Source organism: Microchirus variegatus, assembly GCF_963457635.1.
Source record: "Microchirus variegatus genome assembly, chromosome: 17".
Lineage (NCBI taxonomy): Eukaryota > Metazoa > Chordata > Actinopteri > Pleuronectiformes > Soleidae > Microchirus > Microchirus variegatus.
In genome coordinates, this window is record NC_139818.1 from 18148017 (window position 1) to 18172798 (window position 24782).

A 24782-nucleotide genomic window follows, 5' to 3' on the forward strand; every position below is an offset into this window, starting at 1 on the left:
TATGCATTTTTAAGACCATATGAACTGAAAGAAAAATCAAAGATTGAGGATGTTATTATAGGTCCAGTGTGTACAAATTAGTGACATCTAATGGTGAGACTGCAGATTGCAACAAAAAAATTAAGAATCCTTCACTCTATCTATATTTTCCAAGCACTTCAGAGAACTCCAGGGAACTGTGGTGGTATTTGCATACCAGAATGGATAATATCCTTTAGTTTGCATAGTAAGTTTCTGTCTTGATGGCTATTTGCAGACACCAACACGAAACCTGCAATAATATTATTATTATTATGATGATGATGGAAAAATTGATTACGACTTGAATTATCTCATATTATGGAACAGAATCCAACTTAACAGTCTGGGTCACTGAGGATGTGAGGGGGGAAACAAGAGCTGCTGTCATTTCGCTCATGACAGCTGTAGTGCGCCCCCCACAGGCCACATGTCATAGTGGCCGGAGATGCGCTGCAGCTGCAGTGGACAGCCACAAAACACACTCATAACAATCATGGCGGAGACTGAAACCCTGGAGTGTATAACGGAGCACGAGCGGATTTTACAGGAAATTGAGAGCACCGACACGGCCTGTGTTGGTCCCACTCTTCGGTGAGAATACGTGACGTCTTATGGAACGGCTTAAAACCTCAGTGTGTATGTGTGAGGTCGCAGCCCGTGCATTATCAGAGCTTTTGTTCATGAGCTAGCGTAGCTAACCTAGCCACCGGCAAGGCTAACGCTAGCAGTTCCTGGCACCAAGGTTTATGGTGCTGACTTGTTAGCTAGCAGGCTAATGGCTAACCCTGAGCCATATTTTGGACAGTATAACGCAGCTGTAGTGAAACAGAGTGTGTGGTTGTCAAGGTTCTGTGTTCGGACGGACGGTGGCTGACCTGTCAGAAATGTAAACATCATTTGTGGGTGTGGCTGTGCGACTTTACGTCTCGCTGATGTTGACTAACGGTGTTAATAATTACGGCTTGTTGTTCAACTACAACACTAAGTTGACGCCACTGACACCCCTGCAGTACCATGGTTGGTTGTTGACCTCCCCCGTTGCTGTGTTGTGTGTAGTTGAGGTGTGTTGTGGTTATGTTGGTGAAATTGGATGTGGAACTGCTCAAGGTAACAATCTTCAGCATTCTGCGTGGGACATGGCAGCTACCTGGCGAGCTGCCAAGGCCACAGTGACTGACACTAATTTGACAAATGAGTGTTTTATGAAGTGACTTCAAGAGGCAGACTCCACCTTTGGTACACATCTGTAGTGAAGACACTACTGTGCACCAGGGAACCCAGTTCCTCTATGCACTTCCATTTCACTGATACTGTGATGTTGTTATTATGAGTGGGAATCACGATATGATATGTGATCCATGATACCAATAATACCACGAAACAACGATTCTGTGATAATCAATATATTGCAAGACAATCACATGGTAATGCATCACAATATCTGTCTAACTGAGGAAAACAAAAAAAAACGTCTTTCAAAATTGAAAAGTGCAGGATTTCTCTATTCATTCACAACACAGAGAACAAAGTGCATGAAGTCTATGTATCTTAACGTAACATTAACTCGCTGTAAACTTCCTCTTATTCGGCCAGGGAACTTCTGCCCTTGTAACTGACAGGGACTGTCCCTTTATTTGTTGATTAAAGTATACTATTTGCCCTTGCATATCGATTATCGCATTGCACGACGATATATCACCAAGTCGATATTTTTACCCACCTGAGTTGAGTAGACAACCATGTCTGACAGCTCTGACACAAACCTCTTAGGGAGGCAGTAATTCAACATTATAAGATGCCAACTGCCATAAAACCCATAAATAGAAGTGATGAAAAATCGCTGGATGATTTACACTTACCAGCCACTTTATTATAGGTACAAGGCACACCCGGTGTGGTGCTGTTGTGCCTTAAGGTTAGATGTGTTGTGTGTTCAGACACCTTGAGAGTCGTTATTAATGTCATTCTTGTATGTCGCTGTGCCTTCATATCGTTTTGAACCACTGTGACAATTCTCCTCTGACCTCTGGCATGAAAAAGGCATTTCCACACAGTAAACTGCTGCCCTGCTTCCTGGATATTTTGTTGAGCATGGAAATTCAAATATGTCAGCCGTTTCAAACCAGCCTGTCTGACACCAAAGACCACGTCATGTTCAAAGTCACTTAAATCACCTTTCATCCTTATTCTGATGCTTGGTTTGAACTACAGCAGGTCATTGTGACAATTGTCTGCCATGTGAATGGCTATTTGCATAGATATCTGCAGTAATAAACAGTTGGAAAGGTGTTCTTACAGATAAGTGTAGGAGCTGGGGGGTCTGCACCAGGCATGCAGCAGTTTACCAACGGCAAGACCCATTGGCATGAGTGGAATTAGGTTTACTGGCATAAAGAAGTAGGCAGTAGAAATGCAAAATTACAAATGGGGCTGCAATGATTAATCAAATATTAAACAAAGAGATCATTAATACTGAATCATTTTGTTTTTGGACATTTGAGAACATAATTTCAAGGTTTGGAAAACACAGATTTGTATAGACCAAACAACAAATTGATTGATCGAGATAATAATCCACGGATAAATTAAGATCTGAATTTACATGGGCAAACAGGATAGTTATTCTGACCAACAATACTCACTACGCCAGCCTCTCCTACAGGTGCACACATTTGCATGTATTTTACTTGTCCCTGTACTTGCTGACATCACACAACAATGGTTGATGGATGCGAACACTGTGAATCACGAACATCAATTTTCTTAAAAATAATATCAGCTATCACACGGTTAAACCGGTTCTTCGTGTAAGTTGATGTCACGGTATTGTGTCAGTGATATCAGGTTACATTACGCAAACTTTGCTTCATTTGTTTACGTGATGCCTGAAGACAACCACAGGCAGATCCATTGTCAAATCACTAAAGTCAAAGGTAAAGGACTGGGTGTGTTTCAAAGGTACACACATGTTCCTGAGGCAAAATGTAGGAATATGAGTAACAGTTGATTCCCATTACGTGTGCTGCATGTGTGGTGTGATATTGATTGATATTGAGCCTGTGTACAGTATCTGACACATGCCTTAGTTTTTATGAGTTTTATGACTCAAAATATGAGTCAGTGTTTACTCTGAAAATGTACTGAAACTGAAAACATTATTTCAACCATTAACATTGATGCTCACAACTGGATAACAAATAAGAAGCTGCAGCTTAATATTTAGAATATTGATCCTTTCAAATTCAGTTTTTGACAATATAAGAGTCTGCCCTGTGTGTTCAGATGCAGAGGACATCTCTGGTCTGTCAGGTGGTCTGGCCTGAGATATTTAGACGGTCACCACGTCATATTTGTTATCATCAACCTCTGCGATTAAAAAGAGTTGCTCTTCTGACAAAATTATGTAGTATGGACCTGTTATTGCTCTTAACTACCATCTTCTTTGGTTTCTAAGATACCAATTATGTGTAAACTAATCCTGCTTTGTTGTCTGAAATTGTACTTGTATCTGGGCAAACCGAATGGGATGAATTTGATGTTTTGTTCAGCTGCTGCTGAAAGAGTGTTATGGACTATACAAATTACTACATTTTACTGTTCACACATTTTTAATTGCAAATGCAAATGAGCTATTCACAATGCCAGGCCCTGCAACACAATAGCGCTGCTGTCTGCTTGTCTTTGGTGTTATGCACCTGGTATGCTTATTGTTCATGAAAAGGAAATTTCACCTTGAAACAATCTTGACTTCGGGGTTGTCTGGAATGCAGCATAACACACAGATAGTACAAAGAGGAAGTTGTAAACATGTATACAAATGTACCTAGAGGTTTGTGGAATGTCTGACATATTGGAGTGTATAGTGTTCTACTATATTGTTTGTAACTAAGAGGCTGGAGTTTGCTTCCTGTCCTGGTAGGAAACAGGAAAACAGTGATCTGTGTGTTACAGTAGCCACCTGCTTTCAATTATTAATAGCAGGAAAGAGGAAGCTTATGAGGCAGCATTGAGACTGATGATTATTGGACTACATGGACATGCCTCTGCAGTTTGCATGCGCTGTACTGGCTATTATACGTCAGAGTGCTTTGCTTCACTTCCTTGAGAAATTTCTATTTCCACACTAACACACTTAGTTATTTCCTCTAGATCATTATTAACATGTATTGTCCTGGTTTGGTATAAAAGCATCAGGTCATTAAGCCATAAATCAGTGTCAGGGATTTTTTTTCACATTAGAAAATCCATCACACTTCATGGGTGTAGCATTTTCTACTCCAGCTTCACTAGAGGGCGATGTTGCCCAAGGTGAAATGAATGGTAACATGAGAAGTGGAGGCCATAGGCTCATTGAATTTGGATTGGGGAATCCTCATTCATCATTTCTTAACCCTTCTTCTTTGATTAGATGCATTTATGGCATTTATTTTTGTTGTGTTTTAATTTGTAACCTCAATCGGCTATTTTAAGACTGAACTTTATGGCTTGGTGAATTCAATTGGTTTTTTTGGCAAACTGCATCATTTCATAAACTAAAAACGCCTCACCTCCTTTCTGTCTTTCAGGTCAATTTACGATGACCAGCCCAATGCGCACAAACGTTTCATGGAAAAGCTGGACGTCAGGATAAGGAATCATGACCGCGAGATTGAGAAGATGTGCAATTTCCACCACCAGGGTTTTGTGGACGCCATCACAGAGCTCCTCAAAGTCCGCACGGATGCAGAGAAACTGATGGTAAAAGACATTAATGCAAGGAGTGCTACTAACTGAATCAAGAGGATTATCAACATAGGCACATTTAATGTGGTTCTCTGGTAGAGTGGGTATTTTAAAAGAATTTATCCTCACATAATCACAGCTAACACTCTCGTGCTAGTCATTGCTGATATAATAAAATACTCCAAGATCATGATTTTTTAAACTGACAAATGGATACAGGGTAAAAATAAGTAGCCACCTACTCATTGTCTGATTTCCACCAGTCTTTGCTCTTATTCTCATAGCTGACCAGCACAGCATTATTTTGTTTAATATAACTTTATAACGTCTATTAATAAGGAGGTACATTTCTAGCAATGTCCCTGCGTCTTACCCTGGGGCCATACCCTTGCTAGATGAAAAAGACACAGTGATTATGTAGCCAGTCCCTTGCGTTCGAAAGCTTCACTGTTGAAAGAATCATCAAAAGGCCGACTGCTCAATTGGGTCATGGCTCTCAGGAGCCGAGAGTTCAAAAATCCCTGTCCGGAATCGACAAGTTTGTCACTGAATCTGTGAGAAAGGGACTGTCACAAGCCATTAAACCCCATGAAAGGCCCAGTGCACCAGCGATGGGTTCAGGTCCCCACTGCCTGGTTAATCTGAATTTTCCTGCCTTTGTTCTTGCTTCTTCATGGACAATGAGCTGATTACAAGGCTGAGCAGCTGCGGCGAGGGAAGTAGAGAGGGAAAAGCGAGGGCATGGAGAGGGGGAGCAGACAGGGAGACGAAGGGCAGATAGACATGTGACAGCATGCATGGCTCAAGCAGGACCCAAGGTATTCACTGTGCACTTAAATCTGGTTCACCTATCAAAATTGTATGACATCTAGCAGTCATTAAAAGATGGATGTGTGTATCTATATTTGTGTGTATGTCTGTATTAGCTCTACAGAAAAGTAAGTAAATGATGTGTCGTAAAAACTGAAGGAAGCATAAATAAAGAAAGTTGATGCTGTGTACTTAAATTCCTAATTGTGTTTGTTTTTAAAGGGTCAAGTGACAGACACTAATCGAAGACTACAAGATGCTGGGAGGGAGGTAAGTCAGCGTACGCCCGTGTGCATGTACGTGCAGAAGCTTTTTATTGTGCTGTCAGATCATATGCAGGCTCGTTAACTGATGAGACAGTTCTGCGTCAGACGTGACCGTTTTTTAACCCAGCAGTTAACGGCTGTGGCCTCTTTCTCATTGTCTGCCTCCACTGCGTGTTCCTTCCCTCAGGTGACAGCGCAGACACAGGAGGTGATTTGCTGTCGAATCCAACAGAGGAACATGGTCACCACTGTCGAGAAGCTCCAGCTCTGTATACCAGGTACTGCTGCTGCTGCTGCCTGCACGTCAGTGGGTTGTTAATGTGGCATCAGTTCAACACGGAGAGTGTCTAGTCATTTTCCTGATTGGGCAGTTGACCCATGTGAACTTAGATGGTAACCAAGATAAGAGCTTATCTTCTTTGAATATAAAAAAGACACGTTAAAGTAGTTTCTTGCTAATCACTCAAAGCTTAATGAGTGTCGTATATGTCAAATACTGCCACGACAAGTTAACAACACGGTCAAATATTTATATTCACAAATGCCTAACTTTTTATGTTTTTGCATCACCCAGGTGAGATAAAAGAGAGCTTTTTTTATGCATTCTTTCTCTTTTGACAAAAAAGTTCAGTGAGGCAAAACTGTGTAACTTCCTTGAACTCCTACCAATGAGGTCTCATCTTCTCTTCTTTTACAGTACTAGAGATGTACAGCAAACTGAAAGAGCAGCTGGAAACCAAAAGGTAACCACCGCAGTCATGTATAACTGCAATTTTAAAACCATTCATTTTATTAAATCATAATTACTATGCCTCTTTTCCACTTTCATTATTTTACATGTAGCAGTATATGGACTTACTATCAGTTAACTGACGGCAGCAATGTTGACCGATGGATTTTCATAAGTTAGATAAGTTTGAGCTTATCTCCAACTTAAGCTTAAACAGTACACTGTGGTTGTGTAAAACATGCTGGTGGGAGACATGAATGAAATAAAGTGGATTTATTTAATATTTGTCGGTCGTACTTACTTACGTAAGTGTAAACATCCTAATTATCCGAGTTTCACACTAAAATTCAACTCTTCCTCCGCTTCTTCTGTGTTTCATTGAACTTCATTTTTACCCCAATGAACTTCATGTTTGACCACATTTACATGCCTATTTATATAAAGACAGGAGGAGAGTTCACTTTAGACTAGAAAATAATGACCCTTTCTTGTTCATCCGTGTGCACCAAAGGAAGAGGCCATTCACTGGCAGGACAATTAACCCTCAGTGTGCCCTTGTTCAGAACAAGGCCCCTCACTTCTGCTCTGTCACAGCCAATTAGACCATGCTGGTCACCTTGTGGGATTTGCGTGTGTGGAGGGTCCTTTTAAGCAGTAATGACATGGCTTTTGCACTGTTATTATGTATTGGGAGTTTTTTTTGTGCAAATCCACATGATCAGAACTGTAAATGCTGACGTACACAGGTCACATTCTGTTCAATTTTCAGCTACTTGCAGCCTTTGTGTCCTCTCTCCTCGTGTCCTGCGCTCTGACAAACCTTTTCACTGAGCGGTTTATGAGTCCACCTTCTGTTCAAGTGTAAACAACTCATTTTTACAAACATTTGCCAACCAATTAGATCCCTTCACAACCTGCCTCGCAGTCTAACGATGGGAGTGCAGCACGTTGACCCAACGCTGAACCCTTGTGATGTGTGCACACAATGACAGACCTCAATGTCTTCATAGCACAGTATTAATTCCAAGAATAAACAACACAGAAATGTATTCCTTGAAGTTGATGTTTTAGATGCAAGCAAAACTGAATACTGTGAAAATCCAAGCAACGTTGACAAGGGCCTGAATTAATATTAATAGTATAAAGAAAGGTGCTATGAAACTGATGCTATACTCTTTGTTTCTTCAGATACTACGCTGCACTAAAAACCATGGAGCAGCTAGAGAAGGTCTACATCCCAAGGTATGATTAGAAAGAACAGACAAACCAAGACTTCTACTGCATTCATTTGCATTCATTAGCTGAAGTCAGTTGAATTTGTGGATTTTTTTTTCAGGGTCAGCAAATACAGGTTCTGTCAAATCATGGCAGAAAATCTACCCAGGCTAAGAGAAGAGATCAAGGAGATCTCCATGTCAGACCTTAAGGACTTCCTGGAGAGCATCAGAAAACACTCTGACAAGGTTGGAGAGGCTGCCATGAGACAGGTATAAGAGTCTGACAGTCTTAACATTCCCTCAATCATTGTAAATAGGTAAGTGTCACCACACTGGCCTGTGTGTTTGTGTGTGTGTGATGTCCCCTCCAGGCACAGCAGCACAGGACCTTTAACAGTGCTATAGCGAAGCAGGTCAATTTTGGCCAATACGCCAAGCCTGTGTACTCCCTCAATGGACGAACACACACTCACAACGGCCTGATGTTTGACGAGGATATGGGAGATGAAGATGAAGCAGATGAAGAGGTAAGAAAGAAATGTCCTGCTCTGATTGGCTCCTTACTGGCAAGGGATAAACATACCGGCTTTCTCTTGGAGCCAACCTTGAAACTAGCTCAGTCTGTACAATAACACGTTGTTCTAACTAATGAACTTTAAACTAGCAAGGGCTCTATGCTCATAATAAATAATATTTAATAACGTGAAAGACTGACAGAGGGTTTAACCACACTTTATGTTTAATTGTTGCAATAAACTTGATACAAGCAGGCCTGTTATATTTACAAAGTTTGTCCCAGCTAGCATCAAATTGGAAAATGCCCAGTTAACAAAATACATGATATATACATATGCCCATCTGAGTCCCTCATTATATATTATATTATTATTTGATTATATATTTGATTTATTCCGTTGATGTGTTTCAGTAGAAACTGCGTGAATTTGGCAGAAATGTTTGACAGTAATTGAATATCCTCCTGTGTGTTTGACAGGTTCTTACCGCTCAGGACCTGGTGGACTTCTCACCGGTCTACAGATGTTTACACATTTACACAGTGCTGGTAGGTTTGTCTTTTGAATGACTGAAGCCATTGAGGAAAAAAAATGTATATAACAGCTTTATATTTCCAGAATGTACCACAATGAATGAAATATCTAATTACTGGCTTTTTTCTGCAAATGTTTTGTATTGTTTCGGCTATTTATCCACACATTTCAGGAGCCCTAAAATAGGTCCAAGTGGGATAAACAAAAAACTGTGATGACCTCTCTCTTGCTCTTGCATTTGCTATCTTTGTCGGAGTCTTCTACTTGTGTTTGGATATTATTTGGTTTGCTTTATGATAACTTTTATTTTCTTTCCTTAGTATCTCTGGCTTGGTTCATTCAGTCTCTTATTGTACACAGAGTGCACATCCTCCACATCTTGGATAGGACATTTTCTTGAAACAATGCTGTGTATAAGGATTGTTCTGTTTTCCATGTGATAAGGCCCGAGTATCTGTGTCTGCAGGGTGACCGAGAAACATTTGAGAACTACTACAGGAAACAGAGGAAAAAACAGGCCAGACTAGTGCTGCAGCCACAGGCTAATATGGTAAGAAACACACATCTAAACACAAATATATGATGTACAAGAAAGCACTGTGGGGAAGCTGATTACATATGAATAAGCTGTTAATGTTAATAACTCATGCTTCAATGTGTGTCTGCATGTCCAGCATGAGACTGTAGAGGGATACAGGAGATATTTCAACCAGATCGTAGGGTAAGTATGTTCCTCACACTTTAATGTGATTGTAACAGAATTGCCGTTTCCCTCCTTGATTCTGCTGAACTTTCAAATTGCGTGTCTGCTTTTAGGTTCTTTGTTGTGGAGGACCATATCCTCCATTCCACACGAGGGCTGGTGACCAGAGCGTTCACTGATGAACTGTGGAACATGGCCCTGTCCAAAATCATCGCTGTTCTCCGCACACATTCTGTAGGTCCCACACATGGCCACATGCATACATTCTTGTCTTGCTGTAATTGTCAGTTCACTCATAGGCTAAATGCATCTCATATCCTCTGACACTAACCTTAGCCATCACAACAGGATTGTTATGGGAAACCTTATTCTGACCCTAAAACACATTTAACCCTCAGAAAGCTATATTAAGTTGTGGGGACATTTCTTCACAGTGATCGTTTTAAGCCACAATTTGTCCTCACAAACATAGAAAGTCATGCACACGCACACACACAGCCAGCAGGGAGTGGATTTTAAATGAGAGGGATACTGTTGAAAGTTAAGAGATAATGGAGCCTGCTGTGGATCTATTTATCCTGGAAGAAGCTTCATTCACCATCCTGACACACACACACACACACTGAGAGGACACCGGGGAGGTCAGTGTACCCACAAACACACCAGTGATGTCACTCACAGGAGAAGAGGTCAAAACACATATACGCATGCAGCCAAAGAGGAGGTCATTGGGGCCTTAATGAGAGACAGATTGCAACAATAACAGCAGATTAAGAAGGCATATTCCTGACCACTGGGTTCTAGTCAGTTGTAAATGACCCAGAGGATTATGCTAACAGGCTAGAGAATGGGCTACACAGTGAGGGGTGAGGAGACTAACAAAGGACCCATGTCCCCCTCTGGCTTGTAGCCCCTCTACTGGTCCTGCACTTCCAGCCACAGCATGGCAAACCAGCAGTCAGCTACTAATTCACTGTAAACACACAAAAAAGCATTGTATGGTAGATACTGTAATTAATGCTAATAATATTACTAGAATTCGGAAAGGGTGACTTCCACAAGTTCGATACACCGTAATCAAGAATGTGAAAATAAAATTATACACTTTAAAAAGAAAAATGCATCCTGCTAGGCTGAAACTTTGTCATATTCATATACAGCTTGGCTTGGGATATGGGAGCTGTAGATTATATAATTAATAACAATTCCTGCCACTGCAGTGATGTGCCGAGTCTCCAGCTGATTGTTGATGTGTATTTGTGTGTGTTTGAGTAAACAGAGAGGCAGGCAGCTGCTGCTTTACTACAAATCTCTGCTTGAGTTAATTTACTCAGTTGATTTACACACTCCCTGTGTTTGGCAGGATACTTGTGTCACTGTTAGGGGACTCAACTGTTTCTGCTTTCAGGGCCATAAATCACTCTGTGCTCACTAAAATACAGGGACTTGTTTGTATGGAGTGACCCCTGGCTAAGTCCCTCCCCTCTGTTGTTATGCCTATCTGACTTTCTATAATAACATGTCATGTATGTTGTTTACAAGTATAATTGTTGCAGGTAAATAGCAACTTTGATATACAGTCACTACTAGCTACATAATAAATACTTTAAGTTACTGCAAGCAGAATACAATGAGTAGATGTTAAATTCACATCTAGGTAATATAAAGGAGTAGGAGGAGTAAGACCTTATAACAATGACCGTGTTTTGTTGTTGTAGTCACAGATAAATTTACTCTTCGATGATGATTTGGTTTCTTTATCTGCAGTCGTATTGTGATGACCCAGACCTGGTCTTGGAGCTGAAGAACCTGATAGTCATCTTTGCTGACACACTACAGGTTGGTCACGCACCGGACTTAATTTGTATCAGTGATTCTCTGTTGTAGAACAGCTCATGTGAACACACTTGGTTTTCCTGTGATGTCTGTGTGTGTCTATGTACAGGATTATGGTTTCACGGTGAACCGCCTGTTTGACCTGCTTTTTGAGGTCAGAGACCAGTACAATGAAACCTTGCTGAAGAAGTGGGCACTAGTTTTCAGGTGGGCCTTCCTTATGTGGGACTGTTTGTCTCTGATACATCATTTTATGTTAAATTTGTTTGCTACAATGAAAGAAGTTAAATTCTTGTGTTTATGCTTTGTTCATGATATAGCAAGAGAGAGTTCACAAACACTGATTCTTTTTTTTTTTACAGGGAGATCTTTGAGTTGGATAACTATAGTCCGATCCCAGTGGAGACAGAAGAGGAGTACAAACTGGTTGTCAGTCGCTTTCCCTTCCATGATGCAGAAATAGAGAAGGTAACAAGCACAAGGGACATTAACCCACAAACCTATATTCCAAAGCATGACTTATTGTTTTTACTGATATATTTTTCATGCAAAAGACAGCAATAACAGAGTTTGTCATCTGCTGCTATTCATAAAAACCTAAGGCCATTTAAGCAATGCACATGAACATTCCTTTAAGCTGGTTCTTTCCATGTTTTGTTAATATCTTTGTGTCTGGGTGTTTGTTTTTGAGCAGCAGGAATTTCCAAAGAAGCTGCCGATGTCCCAGTCTGTCCCTCAGATCTACACACAGGTCAAAGAGTTCATTTACGCCAGCCTCAAGTTCTCAGAGTCACTACACCGCAGGTATGTCATCCTACAATAACCGCATGCTCACACTTCCCCAATGTTGTAGCTCTTTGTCTTGCAACTCTTGAACATATTTAAACCTGAAGTTTTTCTTTCTGCCTCCAGTTCAACAGAGGTGGATGACATGCTGAGGAAATCAACCAACTTGCTTCTGACGAGAACACTCAGCAGCTGTCTGCAAAACCTCATTAAGAAGCCTCACATAGGACTGACTGAGGTGTGAACAAAACTGCTGATATTTATTTATGAGGTGCACACACCTTTTTAAATAAACGATCTGGTCTAAAACTGTAACCTTCTTTCCGTAGCTGGTGCAAATCATCATTAACACCACCCACCTGGAGCAGGCCTGCAGGTATCTGGAGGAGTTCATAACAAACATTACCAATGTCTCCCCTGAAACTGTACACACCACAAGACTCTATGGCTTATCCACATTCAAGGTAAAACATGGATATACAGTGGATTCTTCTTTGTAAGTTTGGTAAAATAATAAAACTGAATTCAGCTCTGTCAAAAGAACTAATGAAGTCTGTTTTCCAGGATGCTCGTCATGCTGCCGAGGGAGAAATTTACACCAAGCTCAACCAGAAGATTGATGAGTTTATCCAGCTTGCAGACTATGAATGGGGCATGGCTGAGTCGGATGGTCGTGCCTCTGGGTACCTCATGGACCTGATCAACTTCCTGCGTTCCACCTTCCAAGTCTTCACACACCTCCCGGTGAGTCTGATCCTTCTTCTAACAATGACCCTTTGTACCCTCCACTTCTCTCTCTCTCTCTCTCTCTTTCTCTCTCTCTCTCTCTCATTCTCTCTGTCTCTGGGAACCATGGGATACTATAATGCATTATTTTTCCTTTCTTTCTGTCAGTACATCGCCGTTAAAGTGTGTGAATTGTTTTACATTGTGTATTTGTTGTGTTTGTGGTAATTGTACTGTCACTGATTCATAGAGTGCTATGACATTATCTCTTGCGTGGTATTGAAGTTTGAAGGACTTGGTCAGTAATTGTGTTTTGGCCCAATAAGGTACCAGCGAGAAGCTGTTCAGCCATGGCCCACTTGTTTGCTCCTCTCTCCATCATGTCTTTTTTATCTCCTAAATTAGTTCTGTTTGTTTTTGTTTTTCAAAGATTGTCTTTTTCTACCTATCCACACCTTCTCTAATGCAGCGGTGCTCTGCCTGATTTGTTTTACTCCTTTATTACATTAACTTTTAAAGCATGCAAAATAGTAGGATTTACCTCCTCCTGTCCATTTATTGTTGCCACATTTCTTTTCTGTCCTTTCCCTCCTTCCCGCCCTCCCCCCTCTTCCATTTTTGCTTGGTTTGGGGGTGTCTCTGCTCAGAATAACAACAATGACCATGCTTCGATGTCGGTAAGTATTCCTGCCTGGCTGTTAAATTAGTTTGCTGTCACTCTACAGGCAGATGGGAGATGAAAAGCATGCCAATGTTTGACTGTGGAAGCTCCGCTGCTCTAGGCCTGTTGTTGGTTTGTCTGACGCATACTGAAAACACGGGAGAAGAACAGTGTTCATGTTCACATTTTAGCAAAAAAAAAAAGAGGCATGGTTTTTGAGCTGTAGTACCTCTAATGGATTTTTAAGTGGTTTTGAGTTGTGGGATTGTGTCAGACTTCCACTTTTGGTAAAATGTAACAGCTGACAGGCTATCTTCACAACACTTAGTCAAAAATGGAGGTTTCAAAATTAGTTTTCTAAATGTCACCCTTGTGAGCAGTTAGATGCACTTTCTTCAGAGCCTTTACTTAATGGAGCATCTCTGATTTGACTAGACATATAAAGGTATTTCATGGTATTGTGAAGGAAAAGTTGTAAATGACGATGTGACTGTGTCAAATAATATTTGAGGCAAAAACCAAAGAAATATAGCCAGGCCAAAAGACTCTAAAGGAAGCCTGTATAACCTAATTTCCTCATACTACACGAAGATTATATAGCCAAACATCTACAGCCATTTCCTGCCATGATAACAAGTTAGAAAACACATTTACAATGTCACTATTAGCAGTTCTATATAAAGCCTCAATAATCACAGTGCATCTCACTCATGGATGGTTGGACTTCACAAGCTGCTTTATTCATATCCCAACATCACAATAAATTTAAGAACGGAGGTTCACAGCAAATATAGCACCAAGGACTTGTTAACATGGTATTATCATGTCCTGAGATGATGATTAAACTAAGTCATTTACTGCTGTTACATCGTGTATCACGGTTGTCTGTCTGTCAGTCAAATGTCAGCATGAAGTATATTAACAGGGATGTTGTGGAGCTCAAACAAAGGAAGTTAAACGCTCACATTGACTCCGACTTACCAATCCTCTGTGGTTCTCTCATGTACAGTACATGCCTTATTTCCATTGGAGTGTTTCCTTATGCAACTGAATTGTCCTTGACGTGGGGTCACCACATCATCCCTGTGGGAGCTTTTGCATGACTGTCTGTGAGAGTGGATCGTAACGATCTGCCGTTCTGTCTCTGTTCACCACCAACACTTCATTAATTCTTTGAAAAGCACAAACATGTGACATACTGTATGGATGTTTGACTTGTTTCAAAGTGGATACCAAGTTACAACATTATCTCACAAGAGAAGAACATGTTAAGTAATGCAAACACCCACGGTTCATACTATGCGGTACAAGTGTGTGGAGTATTACACTGTATGTGTATAGTTATGAATTGAACGTGTGTTTTGACTCATCTGCATGCGTTAGCTCATGACATTCTTGCAAAGACCATCATGTGATAGATTTTACAAACCATCTAAATTTGATTTCAGGTTTGAGGGCATGTTTTAGCCAAGAGCAGATACGTCATTGGATAAAATATTCTCATTCTGGATCCATTTTCCATCATTCTCCATTTTAGAGGCAGTTGTCCATGCATTGTATTGTCATTTTTTGTGATTTGAATGCAGTATAATGCATGGCGCGTAGTGTCGTAGGTAGACTGTGCTTGCAGTGAGTGCTGCCATACAGGTTTTCAGTCTTTGTTGAGGTGGTTTTTATCAGCAGTCTTGGCTCCTCTGGGTTTCCGCATGCAACCGCTCACAATATATAATACTAAAATAATCTAGGTCAGCAAATCTTACCAGAGATCTGTATGCAACAGAAGGTGGCACAGTACAGGTCATCCAACAGCTCTCAGTGAGGAGCTGGTGCTAGTATCATGTTGCTTTAGATCTGAACTGCTACAACTGGACAGTGAAGTGCACTTGAGGTCTCTCTGCTTTGGGTTTCCTGACTTTCTTTTCCCTCAAAGTCCAGCACTGTCACCATGGCTGCCTTGTCCCTTGGAACCAGTCTCATCATTGCAGCAGTTTCATTGTTACTAAATGAGGTGGCTGCATACTTGAAGGACCCATCTATCTGACAGTTTTACTAAATGTTGAGAGGTCATTTTCTGCTTCGCCTAATGCAGAGCTTAGTTTCTATCTTTCTTTTATTGCTTCCACTCTTTCCAAGTGGATGTTGGTAGATGTCATTTTCTCAAATTCAAAAACCCATGTGTTGTGCTGGACGGTAGATGATGCAGTATTGCTTGCTTTTTTCCCCATTTATCTATATTTACTTATGTACATTTTTCCCCTCTCTTCTTTTACAACTTAACCTTATACTCTTTTGCCAATTGCTTCACACAATCTCTTCTATACTCTCCTCCTTTAACTCACCTGTCCTCTTGCCCAAATCATTTCTGTGCACAATTGCTCTCTTTTATTAATGTTCACTCTTGCATTGACCTCGCCCCCCCACCCCTCTTCCCTCCTTTCTTGTCCTCATTTTCTGTCCTCATCCCCATCCTAATTTTCCTACATCTTTCCATCTCTGTCCCGCCTGTCTCTCTCTCTGCAGGGCAAAGTGGCACAGACAGCTTGTATGTCGGCCTGTAAGCATCTGTCCACTTCGCTGATGCAAATGCTGCTGGACACGGAGCTCAAACAGATCAGTATGGGAGCCATTCAGCAATTCAACCTGGATGTCATTCAGTGTGAATGTGAGTAAATGTGCTATGTTTAAGTTGGTAATTCTGGAAGAAATTGAGAACAATTGAGAGTACCCTAAAATTGCAATATTTTTGTGTGCTGTATTCTATAAAAAAATCAAAGTTACTGTTGCCTAATGGTGTTTGTGTTGCTTCGCAGTGTTTGCAAGTTCAGAGCCCGTCCCTGGTTTTCAAGGAGACACACTCCAGCTGGCCTTCATCGACCTACGACAGGTAAAGATCCTTCTCGAACAGTCGAGATGAAATTGAATTTCTTGTCATTTTATTTCAAGCTCAGATAGGATTATTCATTTATTTAACAGTACACAGATTTTCTGGTCTCTGCTTATCAATTAGTTAGCACAGCTCATCATTTATTTAGCACAGTCAATCACACATCAAAAGAAATGCCTGGGGAAGAGCTTTTTTTCGAAGCAATTTTATATTTAATAGCTGTGTGGCACGGATGTTCAGAGCTTTAAAGCACAAAAACAGACATGTTACGGATGCTTGGACAAATTAGCGGAACAATTTGTGGAAGATGAAATACATTTTTGGTCTTCTTTTTAACATTTCAGATGCCCCATATTTCACCTCTCTGCGTCACATCCAGCAATATTATGTTTCAGTGGCCTTTTCAACTTTCACCTGTCCTGTGGTTCACCTGCTCTAGAACAACCCCCCGTCACCAACCCAACACACACACATTAGCACAACCCCCTTCCCTTTTTGTTGTAAACACCAGTGGTATGTAAAGTGCAGCTTCATCTCATTAACTTGAGTCTGCGCTGACCTGTTAATCTGAGCCTGAGGTGGAGGCTTGGCGCCGTATCCAGTCTACAGGTCACAGCACTAGACTGTTGAGTTTGTTGATTTCAGTGCAAGCTCACTTAAAAGATAAAGATACAATGGCACAGGACCTCTGACACAAAGTAGACAAGCCAACCTCCTATAGCCAAATGTAACTCCCTATTTGTCAGATTAAAATCTGGAAATTATAACAAATGAAAACGTGAGAGGCACATTGAATGTGTTGGTATAATGTAACGGACTCTGTCGTCTGATTAATTTTTCCACTTTAAGTATTAAAGCTAACTGACGTCACTTCAGCTTTATTACCGTAATTCATTGTTTTAGCCTTAATCTTCTTTCATGAAAATGATTAAATGCTTATAATGCATGTAGTACTGCTTAATTGGTACTTTTCTAACTGTTGCTATGATGCTATGAGCTACAACATCTTAGATTTAGTCCGTTTCAGAACTCCGTCTTCAGAAAATCGGCCACTGTTTATTAACTTAAAACAGCTAAGCCTATGACTTGCGATGTTTTTCTTGATTATTTAATCGTAAAAAAAAAAATCAGAAAGCTAAAAAATTCTTATTGCAAAGGTAAGATATTGTGCAATATCATAAAATAATGACATTTCTCTGTAAACGAGAAGGACTTGACTGATTATCAATATTATCTGTAAAACAATTAAAATAATAAAACTTTGTACAGTAAACGTAATTGTAGCTTAAATGTTTAAATTCCAGAGGACATGACCCCAGTGCGCCTGATAGTAGCTCCAGATTTGCCTGGTTCTGATTTTGAGAAGACCTTAGTTTCCTGTGATGCAGCTCATTAGACAAATTGCGTTGATGTTCCCTTCTATACATACTGCTCTGTTGACCTATTAATCCCAGCCTTAGGTAAAGGGGTTGGAAGGCATCCACAGGCCGAGGTTACACAGAGGTCATCCTTTTACTTTCCCTTTATCTTATGGCAGTAGATTTAAGAGTGGCAACTGCTTTTTAGAATGTTAACCTAATGATGTTGGCTGAGACGCTGAGTACAACCTGGACAGATCACCGGCCTCTCACAGGGCCAGCATACGGACAATCAGCCATTCACACACACACGTTTGAACTTACAGGCATTTTATAGTTGTCCATTAACCCAATTACCAAATGTAAATCAATTACATTTTTTCAGCTTTTATCGCTGTTCATTTTCTGCAAGTTAAACACAAACGTGCAGGTTTTGGTAACAGCTGGCTTCATGAAGATGAACATACTTGCCTTGCCTAATGTTTAATTAACTAAACTTGGTATAATTGTAATTCTCAGTAGATGAAGTGAATCAGCAGTGACAGTTGGCCACACAGATGTGTTTACCGTTTCACTGGTTTGGTAACGTGGCTCGGCTTGTCCAGTGGGAACTTGCAGTAGCAGCAGAAGGAGGAGGATGATATGTACAAGAGTAGATATTAATTGTAGTTAAGAGAGAATAATATTATCACCAGTTCAATTATATGAGGTATTATGATATTTAAATGTGAAGTATGTTGTTGTTGTTGCACATACTGTACATACATTAAAAATAAACCTGCATATTATTATACTATATTATCAGATAAAGTGCTGGTAATACAGTCTTATAACCTGTATAAGAAACCTTTAAAATACTTTCAGAACATTTTTGTTTGGATCTTTAGAGCTAATCGCCCTGAGCCCCGCCAGCAGGTGGATAACAGACACTGTGTCTATAGATCTGTGTCACAACTATTGAATCTTTAAATATAATACATTCTTAACAAAACAGCTTGTTCCTAACGGTTAACGGTTACAGCTAACAGTTATGTTTACAAAATCCAGGATGCAAGCTGATGCCAGTGCTCCCACATCTCCACACACATTTTTTCCATAACTGATTGAACCCAAATGTGATAAATTGTAGTGATTCTGTAAGGACTTCTTGTACCAAATCACTCAGATCCTGTCACTTGTTTGTGAACAGTGGAGAGTTGAGTGAGTGGCTCTCTCTCTCCGTCCCTTGCTCATCACTTAGCTCCAGGTGAGAATCGTGGCATTGTTGCTAAGCCCCTCTCTGTGTGCCGCAGTCCCTCAGTCAGCTGCATAATGCTATTATCACTAAGCTGTTCTTTCACTGCTCTTTCAACGCGACCCAAACACCCAGCTGTTTCACCCTGTGACATTAGCATACACTGTGTGTGTGTGGGGCAAGGGGGTCATCTCCATCAGGTTAACCAGGGGTCGTGGGGTGGTGGTCATTTTAAATGTTTCTGTTCACACTTAAAGCTAATCGTGTAGCAGCAAAAGCCCCCCTCCTCCTTTCTTCTCTGCATCTATTACTCTTCTGCCTAAAACATTTTTAGCTGCTACGTTTACGCCTTATGCGTCCACGCTACTCAGGAGGTTTTGTGCCTCTAAATCAGGGCCTGTTTTTGTTAGGGTTCCATTACTTTTTCTCCCCCCTCTCTAAGCTTCTCTCTAATGCCTGAGTGTTGTGTGTTTGTTTTGTGCTTCTTAGCTCCTGGATCTGTTTATGGTGTGGGACTGGTCAACCTATTTAGCAGATTATGGTCAGCCAACCTGCAAATACCTGAGAGTGAATCCAGCCACTGCCTTGGCTCTACTTGAGAAGTGAGTGCATTTCGACATGTTGACACCTCTGGGGAAAGTGTCGACAGATGATCACCAATGCCGTATTTTACTGCTATTAATTATACACATGTTAGCAGTGACACACATACAGTCAATACACTAATGAGATGCATAGCATACATCTTTGTTTTCACAGTATTAATGTACTGTTCTTTGCACACTGTGTATGTAAAATCTGGAATGTGGCTGCTTTTCTACTTCTGCCTTTGTTTTTAGTTCTCATAGATACTTTTTCCATCTTGTTCCTCTAAATCTTGTTCTGTGTGCTGTCTTTCTTTCTGCTGCTGTTGCTCAGAGTCTACAGGGGGTAGGTGCAGCTTCCTCTCTGGGCCCCTTTTACTCCTGGCATTAGAATGCATTTTCTGTGATCAGATAGCACTTCACCACATGCATTTACACCTGGTATTAACATGCAACTCCGGTGTCCACATCAAGATCCGATCGCAGTCGTTCCCCCCCCCTTACTTCACTTCCCTCTCTTCTTCTTCATCTGCAAAGATTGCCAGCAGCTACAGCGTCACATCCTGTGCACTGCTATATTAACAACAACAGCAACAACAACAACAACGTTAGCCATATGTGAAGTCACGCTATTGTATGGACACCACTTTGCTTTTCAAAGCAAGGAAAGACGTCGTCTTTGACCAGTAGAAAACCAACTAAATCAGAGTTGCAGATTTGTTGCTGCTTTCACTTTAGCTGCGTGTTGAGCCACCAACGTATTTCCGCTCACATAGTTATTGTGGGTGGAGCGGAGACACATCATGGACTTGTTGCATTCATACAGTATGTCTGACCACCTCCTGAAGTGGTTTGGCAGATCGGATAACAATCCTACCTCAAGAGTTTGATTGCGATCCAATTACAGAAAGCACATTATAATTCCAGGTGTAAAGGGGGCCTCTGATTTTCTTCTATGTGCATGTGTTGTTGTCTCGGGTCTACCTCTTCTTCCGTTTAGATATAGTTTGTAGCTCAACACAAATGCTCAAATGTTGAAATTAACTAGACAAGTGTGAAAGCTCCTCAAATATGCCCCCAAAACCACCTTAAAAAAGGTCTCCATCTCCACTAAACTAAATGTTACTATCGCCAACTGATAGCGTTAATCTTGCATGTGCCGACAGCCGTGAGGATTTATCCGTGTGACTCCTGTCTTTAATGCCCTCTTTCTCTCTCTGTTTGCCAGGATGAAGGACACCAGTAAGAAGAACAACATTTTCTCTCAGTTCAGGAAGAATGACAGAGACAAACAGAAGCTGATAGAGACTGTGGTCAAACAGCTGAGGAGCCTGGTCAACGGCATGTCCTCCTAAACACACACACACACACACAAACACACACACATAGACAGGAGTGATGTGGGTGTCGCACAGAGATAGAATGAATAAAACATGCATGTAGTCACACACACACACACATTGAGCTGCCAAGACGCAGAAGGACGGCGATAACACAATATGACAGTAACCTGCAGATGAACCACAAATTGAGTTCGCGCATACACGCACACACACACACCTCGTAACAGCACAGCAATACACACATTGTACAAGGCATGCAGGGAACTGTTTCCTAGCAAATACAGCAGACACACGATCTGTATGATGAAGTCATATCCTCTTACTGTTATAGTAGACTGAATATTTAATGTAAATAATACACACACACACACACACACACCCATAACAATTTATTGGACTGAACAGTACAGATGTTTGTCGAGTATTTTTAATGGTTATGATGAGACGATGAACTATGTTGTATGTTTGTGATGATTGTAGCTGCAGAGAGAGAGAGTGGTTCAGCACAGGAAGTGGCACTTTCTGGCGCAGTAAGGGTTTTAGGTCAACACTTAAGACCCCGCCTCCTGCTGTCCTGTCACAAAACTCTTAACTCAAAATTTGTGCTGTAAATGAAGTTACAGCACTTTCTGTCCAAAGTTAAGCTAAATGTCCCAATACTTCAAATCATGTTTGCGTGCATGAGTGTGTGTGCGTGTGAGAGATGCTGAAGTGCAACTATTGACTGACGGAAGAGCAAAAGAGGAGTGGATGATGACGTCTTGAAAGACTGATGTTCATGGAAAAAGCGTGGCGTTTTTGTTCTACCCTTCGGTAGCTTTGCTTTAATGTGTGTGTTCTCTTTTCCTCGTTTGCGTTCTTTTTTTTTTCCTTCGCTGTACATTTAACCCTCGAGCTCTTTGGCGGATTTTGTGAGTCAGTGATGCTCAGATTGTGGGTGGAACCTCTACATGTTGTGAGAATGTGAACAATATCTTCCAATGGTTGTGGACGGGTTGGATAATATGACATGCAGTGCAATGCATAGCGAAACCACACAAACTAATGCAGGCGTAGGTCATTTTAAATCGAAGTGGACACGTCTGGGTTTATACAGCAGAAACTTAAAGGGGCCTAAGGTGATTTTATATTTCGGGTTTGCGCGTGATGTCATCATGAGAAATCTTCCTTGATTAGAATGAATGCCAATTTGTGATAGAGAATTTGACCTCTGCATTCAACCCATCTTTTAACCCTGAGTCAGCACTTATCTAACTCAGTCTACGGACTCTTGTTATCGCCACAGAATCAGTTTCTGGATGTACAGTGGGCGCCAAACTCCAACTTTTGGAGTCCACTTATGTAAGAGCAAACAGAGCAGCGAGGCCTAAGCATTATCATTCATTTCTGTCTGACAGCACACAGCTGCTATTATTGACCTGGACTGTGTTGTAAAACGTTGTATTTCTCTATCACTTTATTTGAAAGTGTCAAATATTTAGTGTGACATACCCTTAAACTTGAACAATAACATGACCCTGGCCTTCTTAAACCTGGAGTGGAACCTTCATTAATGTTACTGGTAAAAAACACCTGTAACTGATCATGAGACCAACTTTCAGTCACGTCATTCCACACTAAATACCAGATCACAGAATTTGACCGGCATAAAAACAACAAGCCCTAAAACCTTTACACAGAACAATATAATGTATATAATAACAGATGTTTCAGAGTCAGGCACCTTGTGATCACAAGTGAATTAAAAGGCTTCACTTACAGGTGATAAAGAGTTAATAACACAGTATTCTTACAGTAATGCCATGTTATTTCCAAAGTATTATCAAGGTCTAACCCATCCCAGCCCTGAGTCTTTATACTGACTGCTGTTTGGCACAAACCTAAAGTAGAAACTCGTCTGTGTCCGGCTCCAAAAGTTGGACTGCACATGTGAAACCGCAGCAGCCACGAGCATTCACACCCGCTCCAGTGTGTAAACACGGCTACACCTGCTGTTTTTGTGTCTCTGTGTAACAGATATACTGCTGCTACTACTGCGGCGTGTAAACGTGACGAGTGGACAAGTATTTCTCACAGTAGCGGGGCACGTTCACACTTGCAGTTTGGGGCATGCGAGCCTCGCATAGTGCAGGGAATGTAGTCCACACAGAGATTTGATGCCATGTAAAATACACATGCTCCTGCTCTTTCACATACTGTTGACATGAGGCCTGTTTTTGTCAATAATAATCGTAAAGCTTCAGATTACATGTCAAAAATCAGGTTTTATAGCATCACGGTCAACGTTGATCACACGTTAGTGGATACCTGTGCATGATGACATCACCGCAAACCCTCGTCCTCCCTCTGTAATCGACCTATTTGTGTGAAGTTAACTGCAGTCCACCCAGCGTTGATTCACACTGTACATACAGTACTTAACAGCAGAATTTTTCATCCAGATTATTTTCTTTTTTTGTTCCTCAGGGGTAAAAAAAACATACAAAAAAACAACGCGCTTTAGAATTCTATAACCCACATCCACAAAGCACAGCAATAATAATTGGTTCCATTACAGCCTCGCGGGCTATTCTTAACTTAAACGTGCACAGGGACTCCTGTTGAAAACATTTTATAATGAGACTGTTTCTATTCTGTTTATGTTTTCGGGGTCTGTGCTCTACTTTTAGGAGGCATTTTTGCACTGAAGCTTATAAAGATATCTTCTTTTTTCTTTGCCTTTTTTTTTTTTTTTTTTCAAGTGTTGCTTGTAAATGCCACTGTACATACTTGCATATTTTGTAAAGAAAAATATTACGGCAGTTTTTCTGCCACGGACTGAACTGGAGGTCGATGTCCTCCATCGATTCGACACCTGTAAAGTAAATATGTAATTAGTACGAGTCTGAAATTTGCTGCGTTTGTTAGTGAAACACAGTCGAGTGCAGCGTGAGCAGCTCAGAGACTCACGCTGGTACCTTCTCTCCACTCGTTCTCATGGGTAAGATGCTGTACAATCACGACTCAGCATGTTAGAGAACTGTGGCGTTCAGCTCTCCTGTCTCCTGCAGGTGCTTATATCATAAATTCTCAAAAAGAGGACAAATTTAGGGCCGAGTTGAAACAAATACTGTGTAACTGTAATACCTTTTTACTCCGCTTAATATGCAGTGTATGTGTATTTCCCTCATAAAAACAGTCATGTCATACTCACCATTCTGCTGCATCATAGCAGCTGCAGATGGTTTTATTTGTATTTTCAGACTAGGATATCAGTGCGATTTAAACAGCTTAATAAGACAGTTTCGCATTAATTTACCATCTGACACTAACCATCAAAAGTTCAAAAATATAATGCTCCAACGGTGTGGGAGACGCCATGTCCCTTGTCTTTATTTAGGACTTACAGATTTGAACTTCTTTTTATGATATCAGATTTAGCAGTGATTTCAGAATAATGTGTTTCTGTCTCCAAGAAATCGTAAGAAACTAAGACCGGCAGAGACTCCAGAGTGTGTGATTAACATGAGGGAAACTACTGAATGTGACCCCAAACGTCCTTGTTACCTTAACATAAGTACGGTCCGCATTACATTTCGTGATTTTGTATGGAGCCTGTCAAAGAAGTAAGACTATTTAATATGTACTCTTAAAACAAAATAATAATATATATTGTGTCTCTTAATCAGAGCCTTTTCTAATATAATGGCACAAACCAAGATTTAAAAACAACAACTGTCAATGAGAGAGTTGTTGTTGCCTCCCACAGACGTGGAGAGAGGGTACCTGTGGACAGCTTTACCTACGTTGACGTCCTCAGTTAGAAGCCAAACCCCCGACTGAGATGTTGTTTTCTTACATTTTGTTGTTTTT

The 24782-nt window shown here is 40.8% G+C and overlaps 1 protein-coding gene across 2 annotated transcripts; it reads left to right on the forward strand.

Moving 5' to 3' along the window:
* Positions 1 to 511: 511 nt before the first annotated feature.
* exoc6 (exocyst complex component 6) lies at positions 512 to 24782 on the forward strand (the record flags this gene model as incomplete). 2 transcript variants are annotated; one of them, XM_083903472.1, is made up of 24 exons in its annotated part: positions 512 to 612; positions 4587 to 4758; positions 5776 to 5823; positions 6007 to 6097; positions 6517 to 6562; positions 7738 to 7791; positions 7886 to 8036; positions 8138 to 8293; positions 8761 to 8829; positions 9282 to 9365; positions 9490 to 9536; positions 9632 to 9752; positions 11286 to 11357; positions 11464 to 11561; positions 11717 to 11822; positions 12049 to 12158; positions 12267 to 12378; positions 12470 to 12604; positions 12705 to 12884; positions 13514 to 13543; positions 16048 to 16189; positions 16338 to 16411; positions 19493 to 19605; positions 20816 to 24782. In XM_083903472.1, 24 exons carry the CDS (start codon positions 515 to 517, stop codon positions 20940 to 20942), a joined length of 2436 nt encoding a protein of 811 aa, XP_083759598.1. In that variant the 3' UTR covers positions 20943 to 24782. The 2 variants fall into 2 exon arrangements, with proteins under 2 accessions (XP_083759598.1, XP_083759597.1); XM_083903471.1 differs by lacking the exon at positions 13514 to 13543 and having other exon boundaries at positions 515 to 612.